Genomic DNA, 17,367 nt, shown 5'->3' with positions numbered 1-17,367 from the left:
ATAAAATGACTGAGCAGATTTACCATTAAACCACTATAGCACTTTTGCATTATGTTACTTGGCTAAAGACAGAGATGTCTTACACTGCTGTAAGAGCTATCTTACATGTAGTTACTTGTGGAGCTTCTCCTTTTTTTATATTTTCTATAGGTCTGTTGTAGTCAGAAACAGATTTTGCCTGATCAAAATTCTAATCAGAATTACCAGAGTTATTAGGGGTTGTGATGAATCCAACTTTTCAAAATTGTTAAACAGGTTTTGTAAAACAAAGATGGGATGAGGAAGCGGAAGGTAAATGAAGACAATAGTGAAAAGGAAGGGAAGAAAATAAATGCTTTCAATGTTGTCAACTACCAAAAGAAAGAATTCCCTACTAGACAGGGTCTAAAGAAACGCAAATAATTTTTTTCTCAACTTTTTAGTTCAGGAAACAGTCCCACATTTGCTTTTCCTCACATTTTCCCACTTTAATGCTATTTATTAGCAGAAATAAAGAGGGTTTAGATACGATATCATGTAACAGATAATGACCTATTTTCAAATATGAGCTGAAAGCAGTTACATTACCTGTCCTACCATTGTTTCCCAGCATGGTCCTCTGGGAACATCTGCAGGGTCCACCTGTATTGGAGGAGCAGTTGAATTTTCCGGAATAGTACCATTGTACAGACTGGCTTCCCATATTGTCATGTTATACTTGACTATCTTTTCTTCTTCCAACTAAGTAAAGAAATAAATTGGGAAAAATAACCAACATGAGCCTGTTGCCAATTCTCAACCTTTTCTACTCCAAGACTCCCATTACCAGCTCAGGCATGGATGTGATTTACAGTATAGAAAGAAAAGAATGTCTTTCACTGACACATCTGTGACTGGCTGGAAATCCTCATCCTTGCCCAGCTACATGTTAAAAATAAGGAAGAGAAGTAAATATCTTGCCTTGAGATTGATTTCATCCATTAGGGCAATAATGAAAGTGTATAGATTGCCCAGAAAAAGAGCAAAGATTCGTCCCAGCTGCCATCTTAGAGCTATTCGAGGGTGGTAGTTTTCCAGAGAACTAATTACATCAAATAAAGTTGGACAGAACATTCCTAAAAGTGACATAACCATGTTTACCTGAGAAGGGGAAAAAGAAAAAAAAAAAAAAAAAAAAAAAAAAGGGGGTTTACAGTGCAATGTTAAAGGCAAGTTCTTACATTATTATTGTTTAGGTATTTCCATTACTGATTTTTATTTGTTTTTTGATTTAATGAAAAACAAAATCCACTCTAGGAGTCACAAGATGTTTTCAAAAAAGGAAGAAAGGGATGAAAAGTCAGTTGTAATCTACTGCCAATGGATATATGAAATCTTTCTTTCATTTTGCATTTCACTTAAACCTCTGAAATAATCAAATGTTAGTTATTCTGACTAGAACTTACATTTTAACCTTTACTATCAGAGAACTTAGCAAAACATATTCCTAGTACCGTTTTATGCTACGTCTCTATCACATCTTCCAAATAGACACATAGATGTTGTATAAAAAACATTCTTACAAAAATGCTGCACTAAATTAAATTTATGCAAGATCTCACCCAAACTTAATTCTAGATGTCACAGAATCATGGAATCATAGAATCATTGAATATATAAAGTTGGAAGGAATCCATAAGGATCATCGAGTTCAACTTTCTGCTCCTAACAGTACTACCTAAAACTAAACCATATGACTAAAAGCCTCATCCAGATACTCCTTGAACTCTGACAGGCTTGGTGCTGTGACCACTTCTTCGGGGATCCTGTTCCAGTGACCAACCACCCTCTCAGTAAAGAACCTTTTCCTAATGTCCAGTCTGAACTTCCCCTGGTACAGCTTCATTCCATTTCATTGTGTCCTATCGCTGGTCACCAGAGAGATCAGCAGCTCCCCCTCTGCTGCCCCCCTTGGGGAAACTGTCAACTGCAATGAGGTCACCCCTCAGCCTTCTCTTCTCCAAGCTGAACAAACCAAATGACTTCAGCCATTCCTCATAAGTCTTGCCCTTGAGGCCTTTCACAATCTTGGTCAACCTCCTCTGGACACGCTCTAACAGTTTGATGTCCTTCTTATACTGAGGCACCCAGAACTGTGCACAGTGTTCAAGGTGAGGCCACACCAGCGCAGTGTAGAGTGGGACAATCACCTCCCTCGCATGGCTGGCGATGCTGGGCTTGATGCACCCCAGGACACGGTTGGCCTTTTTGGCTGCCAGGGCGCACTGTTGACTCATATTCAACTTGCTACCAACCCAAACCCCCAGATCTCTTTCTCCAGCCTCTCACCTCTCAATTTGTATCTATAATCAGGATTGCCCTGTCCCAGGTGCAGAATTTGGCACTTGTTTTTTTCCAATTTCATATGGTTGATGATTGCCCAGCTCTCTACACTGTCTCAGATCTCATGTCCTTACTGCATAAGCAAGTTCAAATCAACCCTACTTCTTTCTGCCAGATTTTCTTAGAAAACTTTAATAAGATTAACTCATCATCTTAGCAGTATGGAAATGGAACAAGTTTACTGAAAGAAAATTGAGAAAAAACAGTTAACTAGCTTTTATAGAAAGTTTGAAATACAACATGACTTACAAATTCTATGGACAAGTGTGGCATTCTAGGAAAGTAACATTCCTAAATGATTGCTGATAATTATTTCAATTAGAACCTTTTGGTTCTAATTCATTGTGTCAGCCAAAAATTGAAATAAGTGAAAATTTTAAGAGTGCAGTTATTCAATTTCAATTTAAATCAAAACTTCATTACAAAAAGTGTGTCTTTAAGGGATTAAAAACAACAAACAAGAAACAGAAAACATTGTCTCAATCTAAGTCACAAAGGTTGTTGGAAAACATAAAGATGTTTATTTGAGATGAATTATATTCAAACAATTAAGTAAAAATAATTTATTTAGTCACAAAAAAAATCTTAGTTGTTCACAGAGCTCTAGTCTTCCCGTTGCTCTGAAAATAGCATTTCTCAGCCATGCTGGAATCCATTTTGCTAGCACTATTATAAATTTTAATACATTTCTAACTTTCTGCTACCAAAAGAGTTAGGACTGCTCTTGCTTCTCAGAAATAATATGGCAGCAGAAAGGCATAATGCCAAAAAAAATAAATTCACTCACAAATATATATATTCCCACTCTTAAAAAGTTTAGTCCGTGAGACTGGTGTTCGGGGGGGGGGGGGGGGGGGGGGGAATAGCTTTCTTTTTACTGTTTTTCTATTCTTGGTTTTTAATGAGTTCTAGAGATAATTACTGGATTTTTGCTTTGGTAGGCAATCAGTAATGCATTCTGTGCATGGCTTGTGGCACCCTGTAAGAAGTATGTAGATTTTTTTTAGTAACTACAGGAATTCACTGATGTTCCCTATGTATTTAGATAGCGTTATTTTTAACTGGGATTACCTTGTCAAAATGACAAGAAGGCACTGTTACTTCGTAACACTCAAAAAAGAAACAGTCAACCAAAAATTTGTAGCTATCGTCTCTCACAGCACTTGGGTTTATAACTGAAAAAGGTAGAATTTATATTTGAATCTCCTGCCACCTTTTACATTATTATATTAACAGCTGTATTGGGTTTCATATCTTAATGCTTTGAATAATTTTTCTCTTATGAGAATCATGGATATTCCTAATTTTTAGTACTTATAGATGATAAGATGTGGGTGATCAAAATATTGGTTATTTTTTCTTCATAATGAACTGTGTAAACTATTTTCTCTTAAAGTCTTCAAGGTATCTAACATAGTTTATAACAAATATTGGCTCAGTCACCATGAAACCAAAGACTTTATGCCCAATATGACCCGAGATGGCAAAGCTGCAGGAGTCAACTACAGATAGCACAACCAATCATGAATTCTTAAACTTCAAACTTATTGTAACAGGCTCAATATCCTGTTTATCAATAGAAATGTTCAGTTCTGTTGTGATCCTGCTGAATCTCAAATCAGAATCTTCACTAACTCTAGTGTCTCATATCCTCCTGTGGCAATAAGTTCCAGGGGCCAATGTCTGCAACAGGGGACATGTCCTGGGTCACATCAAAGGTTGGCCTAGCCCCCCAGATGCCCAGGGATGAGCAAGAACAGGACAAATATATATGAATAATAACCCCTAGACTCCAACTATATTCAGTTTGGGTATTTGTTCAGTCAAGTGTGGTTTTTATGTATTTAGTAACCCCCAGAGGATTTCTGTTTCATGCCTTAGATCAGTCTTCCTTCAGAAGAATGTAAATCTTTGCGTTCATTGCACTGCCTCTCACCAGCTACTATTCCCTCCCTTTTGCTTTTTCAGAACCTGGCTTCTACTCGATTCGTTTGATGTCCCTTATTTCTCATACTGGAAGACATAGTGAATATGTATTTTGGAAGAAAAAGTATGTCCTTTGGGCACTTTTAAATATAGTACCTGCTAACTTTATTGAAAGTTTCCTTGTTGCTGCATGGGAGAGGTCGGACAGTAATCACTGCTTTTCTTTCTCTTGAGCATTCAATAATTTCTATATTTTTATTATGTTCTGCCTCTTTACCACTTATCCGAAGCCAGCATATTCTTTCTCATTTGCTTTCTATCTGTATTTTTCCATACCTTGACTATTCATGCTCCCATCTCAAGAGCATTTCTAATTCTGGATAAAAGATTTTATTAAGATAAGAGGTGAAATGAGGCACAGAAACTTGCAAAGCTGAAAAGTGAGAAATTATTGCAACCAAATATGCAATGTTTTACTGAGTCAAAATGTAGCACATTGGGTTTTCAAAATCCAAAAACTATGATGGGTTCTATGTTTCAAAACAGAAACACTTATCATATAGTTTTATAGATATATTATTATTATACTTTTTAATTTCTTCTAAAAGATTTTGCTGAACAAAGAAATCATCTGTTGAATTTTAGCCACTTTATTTTTGTTTCAGAAAGGAGCTGATTTATATTCTGGACTTCTTGTCAACTTGAAGCTCAGGTGCTGGAGCAGATTTTCTTCCACTGCTTTTACAGTGACAATTTCACTGCTCTGTGGGACTTAAAAATAGTGGAATGATCTGCCAGAAGAGGGGCAGCATGCCAGCATATATACATGGCAGAGTTACAGTTGATAGCCAGTGTGGTCTTATATTCCCTATCTGCTGAGTTAATCTCAAAAGCCGTCTGCTCTACTGAGACAGAATTTTCCCTTAGAAAGGAAGAACAACCAAGAGGCACCCACTAATTATTAAAACTCTTGTTCAAAACACAAGTTTTTACCTCTCTGTGATATTAAGTACTCCGAGTCCCTGCGTGACTCTGGATGCTGGAAAATTGCTGCTTACACAAGCTTTTCCAGCTGCTATGAATCTTGTAAGAAATTCTGTGACTGCAATCACATCTAAACACCAGCCCCCAGCATATTAAACTTTGCCCACACAACTTTAAATATTGAACACTGACTGGTTTTTGGTTAAATTATAAGTTCATTAAGAGTAAGTAGTCTAGCTAAAATAAATCCTATCTTCCACTAACAATGACTGCAGTAGTCATAGATTTTTCCAGCCTGTGCTGTAGAAAGCACTAATAAAGACCTATTTTTCTAGTAAATACTGTTAAAAGAAATTAGAATAAAAAACTATATTTCATACTAATAAAAGCTGCCTGATGATTTCTAGAATTAAACAGAGCATTGACGATATGGTTTAATAACTTCAGTATAAATGTACTCCATATCCACTACTAGGAGCATTAAAGTGAATAGCAGGATATTTTTGGCAAAAGTTCTATGGGGTTGTTTCAGCTTGCAAGGTCTGAAATGTTAAAGCTATACTTTTTTTGTTGCTGGGAAAAAAAAAAAAGATGGGTAAAATTTATCTCCTCTTTGCCCAAATGTTGTTAATGATTCTAATTCAGAGAAATCAGTCTGTCTCTTCATAAGTTTTACCTGCTTTTAAGTAGCTCTATTTTTAAACAGACTATAAATGTATTTGAGAAAACAGGGTACCTCAGTACCAGAGACATGCTCTTACTACCTTCTAGCTCTGCAAACTATCTTCTATCAAATGAAAAAAGTCAATCTTGTTCAGCAATTTTGGTCCAATTTCAGAAGACTTGACCACAGTGGCATTATTCATTATGCAAGGTGACGATCAGTGGCCTTATTCTCCATTTTACCAAAATTTCCACAGTCGTGGGGAAATTGTCATACCGTGCAGAATCGTCATTCATCCATGACCAACCACCAGGCTGCCACCATGTATGAGGAGTGATGCAAAGACTGATGAAATCCCTTAACAGTCCCAGTTTGCCCATTTCCACTAATTTCCTGCTCTCCCTGACACACTAGACAATTTTCTCTGAACTGTGATCTGACAGAGCTAGGTACTGCTGATATGAAGACAGATATTAAAAATTTACAACATTATGGCAAAAGAGGATAGTCAGAGAGAAAAAGGTCTTGTCCATAGTCACTAGTGGCATTTTATTAGACTGTGAGCTTCAGGAACAGATGATTTAAAATGTATTTACCTCGGATTGCTCCAAAGACACCATAATTATGTGTAAACTTTTTTTTAATCCCTTAATACATCCAGTGTGATGAAAAGAAATTTGTTACAAGAGGAGCTTCATAGTTTTATGAAGAATGTCGATTTTTACATACTGTTACTTGAATTGTATATGAGCTGCACTTTAGTTTGCTCTAAGTAGTACATTAAGTGTTCATGGTTTCTTTTTCTGATCAAAATCTCATTTCATTTATTAATGATACAAACATAAGAGACCTTGATCTCAAAAATAAGAAAAAAGTTTAAATGACTGCTATATAGAAGTCAAATATATTTATGAAATTAAATAATAATAGCCAATCAAGAGCAATATTTTGTACCTCACAAATACGTTTATTACCTGTCAATAGGAAAAATTCTTTAGCCGAATAATGGCGGTGTTGCCTTATTCAGTCTCCTTTAGATACACATCTGCTCCAGATCTTAGTTCTGTGATAAAGAGTTTCCTTAGCAGTATTTTTTTGTAAAGCAAACAAAAGTAAAACAACGAATGTAAACATGCATATGTTTAACTACTTTCCAGATTCCAGCATAAGCTAAGATAACAGCTTTTGGTAACACAGTTCTTGCAGTACAAATTTGTTACCACACCTTTCAACTGAGAGAAAACTGAATTCCTCCTGAGCTGTCTTCATCTGCTGGTCTGTTGTCACACTTAGAGCTCATGTTGCTTTAAGCCAAGCAGTCTTGTACATGGCTTTTATTTCTCATCAAATCAAAATGTAGTAAGTTTTATCAAGTAATTTAGCCCAATCTCAAGAGCCTGATTTCTCTGGATTCCATAGGGTGATTGCAAGAGGTTGTCATGTTACTTTCTCAGTCAGGTTTTGGTGTTGAAAATTAGGGATCGACTTTCCTCATTCCATCATCACCCATCCCATCAGCTTTGTGAGGCTGACATCTTTTTGCTTTACCTTAAATCAAGTATTTGTCTACTTTACACTCCAGCTCAGAAGATAAGCTTTAAGTAACAAGCAGCTAGTTTTATAACATACATAACAGCGTGTTTGCTAAGGAAGTAAAACCTGCCCAGGTTTTCATACAGCAACGCTGACTTCAGGTGCTTACTGAACTGTTATAGCAAACACAATAGTTTTCACTATACACCTCTATCAGGCAGGGCTGCATCTGCTCTAGAAAAAGCACAAAAAAATAGTATTGGATTCTGGGCCTGGGCAGCTGAAACTGGAAGGCATGAGTTTCATCCTTTTGCAACACCACAGAATTTTATCCATGAAGCTTCAAACTTTGGATCTGCCCACACACCAGTCACTTTGCTTGGGCCACTCTCAGGAGAAAGGCAACAGGAGAGCTGGCTCCTCCTTGAAGAGATCTTGTGAGTCCATAGAGTGGCTGGAAAACTATCTTAAAAGCACAGAGTAGTAAAGGTAAAGGCCTCAAATGAAAACTAAATGCAAAGAGACATTTGAAAGAACTAACCAAGGAATAATAATTTTAATGAAGCAGGAAACAGAGAGGCAAGAACAATTCTTTTGTTAGACATTTACCACCCACACTCAAAGTACTTAAATTCTCAAGAAAAAAGGCAACATGCAGAGTAGAGGAACACAGTTTCAAACCACATCTATTTTAGAAATGTGCTAGCACGAACTTCATTTCTTTCCCACCACCCGTAGTTCTCCAAACCTTCCAGGGCAAATTTCTGGGATCTTCTGACAACAAAAAAGATGAGGTAGCCACTCCCAGCAAGGGTACATAGGGCTAAGAAGTTAGCAAGAACCCTCAGGAATCGAGTCAAGTGAATATTTTCCTCTTTTCGGCTCTCCTGCTCCTCCACAATAGCTTCCTGCACTTGTTAGAAAGAAAATAATGAGTACTTTAATGGTCAAGACCTCACATTGCTTCCCCAGTTAAACTACGAAGATGTGAATGTACAGCTGGCCATCATGTTTTAAGATGAGCTTATATTGTCTCATAAAATCTGGCAGACCCTGAGATTTTGGATCCCTAGAGTTTGCTTTGCTTCCATTGAGTGGGTCCCCACTGAGTCTCGTTACACCTGCACTCGTGTGCCAAAAAGAAACCAGCATGTTCAGTCAGCTTGCGAGATGCTATGAGGCCGAGTGACCCAGCAGGATAAATGTGCGATTAGTTGCCAGAAAAGGAACTGTCACACTTTAAAAATGTGCGTTTGAGAGAAAAAGAGCAAGAAAGTTTTATTCTGAAAGTCAGCTATTCAGAAGGAATGAAAAGACAGTTTAGACATAGGAACCCCAGACAAACAGTGCACAGCTTCAGACTGCAGAATAAAACTTTTGCCCCACATTTACCCTTGGCCAGGACTGATAAATATTAAGACTCTGGTATAACTATAATCTCCAACTTCTACTTTTGCCAGCAGAAAGAGCTTTTGCTCTGAAGCATCCTTGTGAAAAGGGAGTTTGACTACAGCTTCTCACTTTGGTATAGAGACCAGTTGCCCAGAGGGGAAGCCGAACTCCTACATTTTAACTACTCTGCATGGCTCTGCTGTTCTTACGACTTGTGTTTGTTACCTAAATGAAAGGAGATTGCAGCAACTGTTGAGAAAAACTCCCATGACCTCACCCAAGCCAGGACTTCACCCTTTCCCTCTGAAGTTCCTTGCTCATTTGCAAAGATCACAGTGAAGCTTCAGGAACTTTATTTCTCAAACATAAGTCTCTGTCTCAACTGATTTGTATTCTTCTCCAAATAGCTTTGAGCAACTGACCTTAGTAGGCAGGCAGGGAAAGCTCACACAGTTTTAGTGCTTTCAGTAAGTATTTCTTCAATATCTGTTTTCCTGGCACATTTTGTTTCTACTGCCTTTGAGTACAGTTATCTTTTATGTCTGCCATTGGGAGGGTGGGCAGGGCGAGATGGTGTATTGGGTATATCACGACTACAGAAAGGAAGGGTGTTTTGTGCGACTGGATAGTGCAACTAGTGCTTGGTCCTCCAGCTCCCATGCTATATGTTAGTGTGACTGCAAGTCTAGCATCTTGTTCATCACCTGGCAACACCTTGCCAGTGTATTCCCCATACATTATTACACTGACAAATAAACTTTCCTGCACGTGCTGCACTGCTGTGTTCCAGTGACCCCAGTGCAGAAACACATTCTTTAACATTCAACAGATGGAATATATCCCCTTCACTGTTTTCATGGCAGTGCATCTTGCATCCTGCCCCAGATTCTTCACATAATGGCTCTTGAATTCAACAGACTCTATAAACTGAAAAGAGGCCTAAGAACACTTTGTGTTGTCTTGACATTTGGGCTATATTTCATAATTAGTTTGAAAATAAAAATTTTATATTATGCAAGGAAAATAACATCTTTTTCTTAGTGAAAAGCAAGTATACACTCAAAATTATGAGGCCAATTCTTCTGACATGATCAATAGCCCTTTATAGATGATCCAATCAGTTTACCTTTTGGTATCTTTTCGGTGTAGCAAGGGAAGAGGATTATGTGAGGTTGGAAAAATGACATCAGTGCTTTTTAAAAAAAAAAGTTTTTCAGGCAAGCACCATAGAAACTGGAAGCCATCAGAGATGACAAAAAAGAAAAGATTATTTTTACATTTTTTCATTTTTCTAAAACTACTACTGTAGTCACAGAGGACACAAAAGATACCATTAATATTTTTTCTTCCACAATCAAAAAGAAAAATTAAGATGGCAAGGCACAAAGACCCAGAGTCAGAAGCATATAGAGTTGCTCAGTTCTAGTTTAAACTTCTAGGCCCCAGGCACAGTTAATACTTGACCGTGGGTCCATCTGATTCACACCATTGTGAAAGACAAATCAAGTTATCTGTCCTTAGTGAGCTCTACTTTACCTTAAAGCTTGTTGTGATGGAAGCAAACTTATTATCTGCTGTTTCAGGATTGCCAATAAGGTAGTCCCAGCTTGTGAACATTTTCCAGCTGAAATTAAAGCTAGTATCATCCCCACCACCTTCTTCATTTGCATTCCTTGCCATTCTACAAAAGCCAGAAAGATGCAGGAAGACTTTGTTATAACTAGTTCTGCTATGTGAGCATCATTTTTAAATTGTTCCTAAATTCTACACATTGTTCTGAAAAAAACTATATTATTGTTGCAGTCAATCAAAGTTCAGTCTGAAACAAGAGAGAAGGATGGAGATTTTCATACTTTATGACAATTTATGAGCTTACAACACACAGTTTGATGAGAAAGAATGAATTTATTTCATTAACACCTCAGAGAAACTCTGCTGGGTAAGAAACTCTATAGGAAAACAATTTCAAGAAGATCTGTCAAATAGAAAGCTGCAGAGCATCCTGAACTGCAAAAGATTTGACTAGAGACTTCACAAAGAGGAAAAAAGAATTCTAAAATAAAAAGCCAGGAGAAAACCTGGTTATACCATACAAAAGTATCATTAATATAGCTTTCTATATTTCCTTTCATATCCTATGCACTTAGAAACAAGATTTATAACAGCATCCACAAGCATTAAATTATTTCTTCAGTGATTTGACTTCCTCTTGACTTCTCTATTTCAAAGTGTTGTCATTCATGTAATAATAGTGGTCTTGCTTCTGCATACTTTATCACTTAATTCAAACCATTAAGCGCAAGAATGGAGTATATTAGTAGGGTACAAACCATTCAGCTTTCAGTATCGTTTTGAATTCTTGATCTGGAAAAGGCAACACCTATTTCAAAGCTCACCAATGCAGCAGAGTTATGTCATTAATATCAATACATTCTACATACCACATTTTTTAACAGTCCCGTAAAATGCATACTCTCAAATCTAGGAAGAGAATCGTAAGTAAATAATACAGAAAACCCTTCTGAGCTGTCATAAACCGGTACCAGGGTTAGAGGTTTTTTGGTTTAGTGCTCATATACAGAAGAGACAGAGATCACGAAAGGTTCTTGGTAGGATCTGACCTGCTGCTGGTTTCTGCGCTGAGATAATTCCTTCTCAACAGTTCCTAATGAAATAATGAACAGTCTTGTGTTTGGGATATCATTTCTTAGAGACCAGAAATGTTTCCATTTTATGTTATGCACTGGAAAAGCTGTGGAGAAGAGCCCTAAATCTAAATATTTCCCCTAAATAGAATAATAGTGCTTATAATCCTCACTACCTCTTTCATGTAGACATTCCCTTTCCCAGATCTCAGTCAACAGCAGAAAAATGGTATCACCTCCTGTTACACTGCTTTTACTTCCTATGCCCACTGTGTCATTTTCCGGAGAACAGCAAAACAGAAGACTGCAAGAACTGCTCATAAGATTAGCTAAATATTGATCAGCACTAGTGTCACATGGCTAGATGGGAAGTTAGCATGTACAATGTATTTCTTGCGCAAGGATATTCCTTTTTTTTTGGGCCACAGGGATTTTCTGCTAAAAGGAATTGGGTTTTTTGGTCTGAATGACAGTCATTCAAATACAATTGTCTGAGGCTAAGACTTTTCAAATATTCACAGTTACATTATTAGAAAGTATTTTAAAATATATTTTCAAATTAAATCAATTACTTTTTCATTATAGTAGTAGTTTGTTCCTTCTCCAAAAATACATATATGTAACTGAAAAGATTTTTGTTTTTCCTTCTGAAGCACTTCTTGCCCTCTGCAGGAAACTATGTAATATTTGTAAAATAGACCATGAATTACTCTAGTGCTCATGCAAGTGAAAAATACCAGCTTCAGCACAAAACAGTGGAAATAGATTAACTGCTGTTTTCTCTGTATTGACAAGTGTCCTCGAATCTTGACCTGCAATGCTCCGATTTTTTTTCACCCTAGGCATCTTTTAAAGCCACCACTATAGCTAATCATATTATTGTGGTAGGTGATCACCTTGCTTGAATCAAGACTGTTAAAGATTATATTCATTAGCGGCCTATTTCCTTAGAAACGATCAGAATTATCACAGTTTATTCCAACAGTGAATTTGGCTATAAAAGAATAATTTTATTTCATTTAAATTCTGATCCTAAGACAGAATTTGAGAGCCAAAAAGCTAATATATCAGCAGTTGTGCTGCCTAGGTCCTGTTTCACTTATGCTTCCTACTGTTTTAACATTATGTTCTTAACATTATATTAAACTTAGTTTTCACACTGCTGGAGATTATTTTTTGCATTCCATGGGGCATTAAACCCTTACTATGGCCAGTAGCCAATAGACAGAAGACAATTCTTCTGCACTCCTGTGCAAATGTGACCTAACCACTACAGTTTTGCTGAGAATCATTTACTGCTGACTCCGAGTTACACGTTTGCCATATGTTTCTTTCTTTCTTGTCTTCTTCCTTCTTGAAAGAATTTAATTCACATAAGGTATCATTATAAAGGTAGAACAATTGAATTTCCTGGATGTTAGCTGACATTCTGCTAGATGCAGAGTATTATGAAAAGATGGGCTGACAGCTCAGTTCCTGACTTCATGCATTCATTTTTTCACTTTGAAGTTGCAGGAGGGAAGTGCTATGTTATTTCAGTAAAGATTTTTTCCACTTCCACAGCACTGCAACACAGCTTCTGGTGCAGAACAATAGATAAATAAACACAGGCTGAAGGAATCCTACATCACTTTTACCTTGCACTTGATCTTGAATTGTCCTGCCCTTACAATTATCATACTTTAAAAAAAGATATTCTCAGTGGTCAACAGTGGAATTGTCTGCCTTTTTGAATGTACTTTATTCCAGAGCCAAGGAGAACTTACGTTCGAATGACAATCATAAAACTGTAGCCAATAGTCCCAACTCCAACAAGGAAATATGAAAGAGGCATCCTGAACTTGAGCCATCCAATTGTCCTCTGGTTATTGTAATAACCATAAAAGAGTACAGAATACTGTGCAAAGCCCTGAAAAGTCAGCAAAAATTATAAAGTCACGTCTGTTAAATATGCATGTAATCAGAAATTGTACCAATAGCAAAGTACTGAAACATTAATTTCATTCTAAACAGTTGTAAGCATCACTATAATAAAACTCACAGGATGGAAAATCTCTCCTTTCATTTAAAAACACAGAATATTTCATGTCAACTTTCAAACCTTTTATCTTTAAAGCTCATCATGGGCACTCCATCTACGATTTAATGATTCAAAACTTTTTCATCCACAAGCTTCTTGTTGTAAAGACAAAAACATTTCAGTTTGTAAAATTTGTTTTACAAATTACTTGCAGATAAAATGACATATTTTTAACTTAATTTTCTCATCTCTCAAATTTACTTGCATAGCCTGTTTCATATAAAATTCTCAAACCCCTCCTCTGTCTAGCAATGTTTCTGCTCTTCATTGGGTGATCATGGAATCTACATTAACTGATAGTTAGCTGCATTTTATGTATTTTATTACTCAGTATGCAGGGGTTTTAACACTTAAGACTCCAAGGCTGTAAAAAGTGCAATGTAAGTGTACCTTCTTTCTCAGCAATTCAAAGAGTATCGCCTTTGCCAAAAATCTTATCGAGAATTACCATCTCTTCTATAGGTCAGATATTGCTGATTTTTCAAGATCATTTACTAATACATGATTAACTCTAAGCAATTGCTGGTACCTAAAATGATCCAAATAGCTAAAGCTTCCTGATAATCCTCAGGTTAGAGCAAAAACTCGTCTCCTAGAAGACGACTGTATCCAGAGCCTCTACAAGGACAGCTCAGCATATGCACAGCAGTGACAAAGCTCCAGCTGGATGTAATGATTTCAAGTCAAATACAGAGTATTTGACCATGTAATTGGTGGATAGACCATGCATTATTTTGACACTAATACTGTAAGCTGAGGGTTTTGTGAATTAAAAAAGCTATTTACTTCCCTTCTGCTTTTCAGACACTCATTTACTTAAATTAAATAACATCTTTCTCTTCTATGTTATTGCAAAACATGCATTTTATTTATTGTGGCTCTTATTATATATTAAATGAGTCACAATGTTATCTGGAAAACCTAATTTGCAGTTCTAAGCTGAAAATGAAATAGTAATGCATGATAAACAGAAATATTATTAGAAATGTCTTGATTTAGTAGTCAACATATCTCAATTTTTTTTCATATCAGACTATCTTTGAGAGATATGCCCACACATAGCAGATAAGAGTATGTTCTTCTACAATAAGGGAAATATTGTTATAGAACACATTTATTACCAATTACTAGTAAGACATCAACACCAGTCAGGCCACATTCAAATTCAATAGTATGTCTTTTGCAATTTTTTTTGCTCATTAAAGCTTCCTATAATTCCATCTTAGACCAGGTTTCAATACAGCCTAACAAAGCTCTGGAGAGCCTCTTGGATCCCTCAGAGTATTAAAGTGCTTTTTAAGTCACTGTGCTCTGCAGTCACGGATAATTCCTGCACTGCATGTCATTCAGTATGTTGTTTCTTGGGTTTTGCCTACTGCATTTCACCATGAGACTTGAAATACATTTAGCTGTGTAAAGGTAGGTATGCATGGAAGATCTCTTGCATTCCTTTCTGAGCCTAACATAAAAGAGGAGTGAGATAAGAATATCGGTCAAATACTTTATTGAAATGAGCCTTGAGAGTCCCATTTTCTAAGGTTTGGTTTATTATCTGAACTGTAAAATATACAAAGTTAAAACTGAATTCCAAGTAAAATACATCAAAATCCAAAACTATTTCTCTTTGACATGTGAGTAAAATGAGTACAATTTCAAGTGCAAAAAAGCAAAAGATACGTTGAGCTTATCTTTTCTTTACTGTCTTAAGTATTGGTGGGATTTGGTGCTTTTTTTTAGGATGAAATAATGTTCGCTGATGTGGGTTCACTTATTTGTAACTTACTTGGTAGCATACAAGAACTGTGCTGTTTAATTAAAGATGTCATTATTTCAAGGAGTATTTGTCAATCTGACATGCCTCAAGAAAATTCTTTTTGCCCCTCAGTATTTCAGGGGATCCATCTCTTTCACTGCCCTGCTCTGTATTTATTACCTTTGCATTTTCTCCTTGTGTTAACTGCTACTCTTTATTTACTCTACTTTCTTCTTCAGAGCTGTCAGATTCTGTTTCTGTCAGTTATTATAAACTTCTCTCTTTCCATCATCTGTCTTCATTCATCTTTTCTCAAATATGTTTTTTATAAAAACTTTGTTCCCATTTGCTCTATAAAGCTCTTCTAGTCTCTCTTCTCTTTACAAAATCTTCAAGTTACTGTGATTCCTTTTTTTCCCAGTATCTCCCTGATGGTTTAAGTTCTAATTTTATAATGTTGTCATCATTATTTAACTCTCCAGCTACATGTCTAGGTATATTCTTCCCCTCACTCAAATATACAACTCCTGATGAACCAGACGCAATGACATTTTATGCAGTAGTCATACTGCATAAATGTTACATACATGGCTTTTTAGAAAGATCTTTCTAACCTTCTGTATCCAAGGAGGATCCATCACTTTATGTGGCAAAACAAAAGTAATCTGTTCACTTTACATACCTTTATATTCAAGAGACAGATAAACATTGTAATTTCTACCTATTATTATATTATTTTCTTTGAATTCAGTTGCCTACAGTTAATAAGCCTGAAATATTTGTTTGTAAATGAGAAAATAGGTATATCCAGTCCAGTTCTTTTTTATGTTCTGTCATCTTACAACCTGATTCTTCCTCCACTGATAGCTGAATATTGAAAATAGAGACAAAGAAGCTAAATAAAGGACCAAAATTTGGCATCTGAGTCTTCACATGAAGGTAATGAGCCACAAACCAAGGGATCCTGTTTGAGATCTGCATGTCACAAGATTAGGGATCTCTCCACACCTTAAGCATACTAAAAAAGAGCAATATTAAAAAAAAAAAAAGGCATAGACACCATACCGTTGTTATGTTTTTTCAGGAGAGATCAGAGATGGCCTCCTGTGGGAAAGGGGACAGGTATGAAAATCTGCCTGTGCTCCTCCTGGGATTGCCTGTGTAGAGCTCCACAGCCTGCATAGTTCTCCCCACCCGCATGGGTGGCATAGGACTTCATATGGGCCAAATCTACATGGTAATGCCACATTTAGATGAGTTGTTCTGCAGATAGCTGGAGAGGCTGATATGTAAACTGGAGGAACTTGCACCTGAGTTTATTTTTCCAAGCAATGGGTCTGCTTCCAAAATCATATTCATGCTTGCTGTTGCTAAAACACCTCAAGTGCTAAAAGATATGTATTTGCATAACTCTTTAAAAGTCTTGGTACTTCTTACAGAAGGAAAAGAGTGCAGCAGATTGAGGGACAAATCACACTTAGTTGAATGGATACTTCTTCCATTAATCTGAAGGTAAATCTGAACTAGATGGTTGCACCCTTTCACAGGTGAAGAATACCTTTTGATGACATTGACTGCATGCCATAGAAAAACCTAACAGCCTTCTAAGCAACATATGGTAATACCAAATTTATCAGCTGGCTTTATGCAAAGTAGTATCATCTTTATATAAAGAGGCCAACTACAGAGACATACCATGTGCAAAGTAGATAAAACTGTTGTTTTCAGGAAGAAAAAGCGGTATGATATATTTAGGAATATACCATTATCTTGCCAGTAAAGGAGATATAGAACCTCAGACTAGACTGGGCAGCACATCAACAGTAAAGAATTAAGACATGCTTCTCAATTAAGCTAAGATATCTGCATATTCTGTAAGGCTGAGAAAAACTAAATATAGCATTCTTTGTTTTATAAAAAGCCTACAGAGCACATTATCGGACTTTTTTTCTTTTTTCTAATTCACACTGTATCCTCAAATTCAGAACCCTAATCATATAAAAACAGAGGACCAAATTCACCCACAAGA

General features: G+C 36.5%; 1 protein-coding gene across 1 annotated transcript in view; it reads right to left on the bottom strand.

The window, feature by feature from the left end:
• The window catches only part of TMC1 (transmembrane channel like 1), an 85,751-nt gene that overhangs the window by 14,134 nt on the left and 54,250 nt on the right, over positions 1–17,367 (bottom strand). Inside the window, exons 10-14 of the mRNA XM_075739654.1 lie at positions 13,272–13,414; positions 10,397–10,541; positions 8,182–8,376; positions 940–1,119; positions 568–720 (exon numbers count right to left, since the gene is read on the bottom strand). Coding sequence (XP_075595769.1) covers positions 568–720; positions 940–1,119; positions 8,182–8,376; positions 10,397–10,541; positions 13,272–13,414 — 816 coding nt within the window. The remainder of the gene's footprint in view (positions 1–567; positions 721–939; positions 1,120–8,181; positions 8,377–10,396; positions 10,542–13,271; positions 13,415–17,367) is intronic.

The sequence above is a fragment of the Balearica regulorum genome, chromosome Z, assembly GCF_011004875.1.
Source record: "Balearica regulorum gibbericeps isolate bBalReg1 chromosome Z, bBalReg1.pri, whole genome shotgun sequence".
In the NCBI taxonomy this organism is placed as follows: domain Eukaryota; kingdom Metazoa; phylum Chordata; class Aves; order Gruiformes; family Gruidae; genus Balearica; species Balearica regulorum.
Note: the sequence above shows the minus strand (reverse complement) of the source record. Positions and strands in the feature narration are given on the sequence as shown.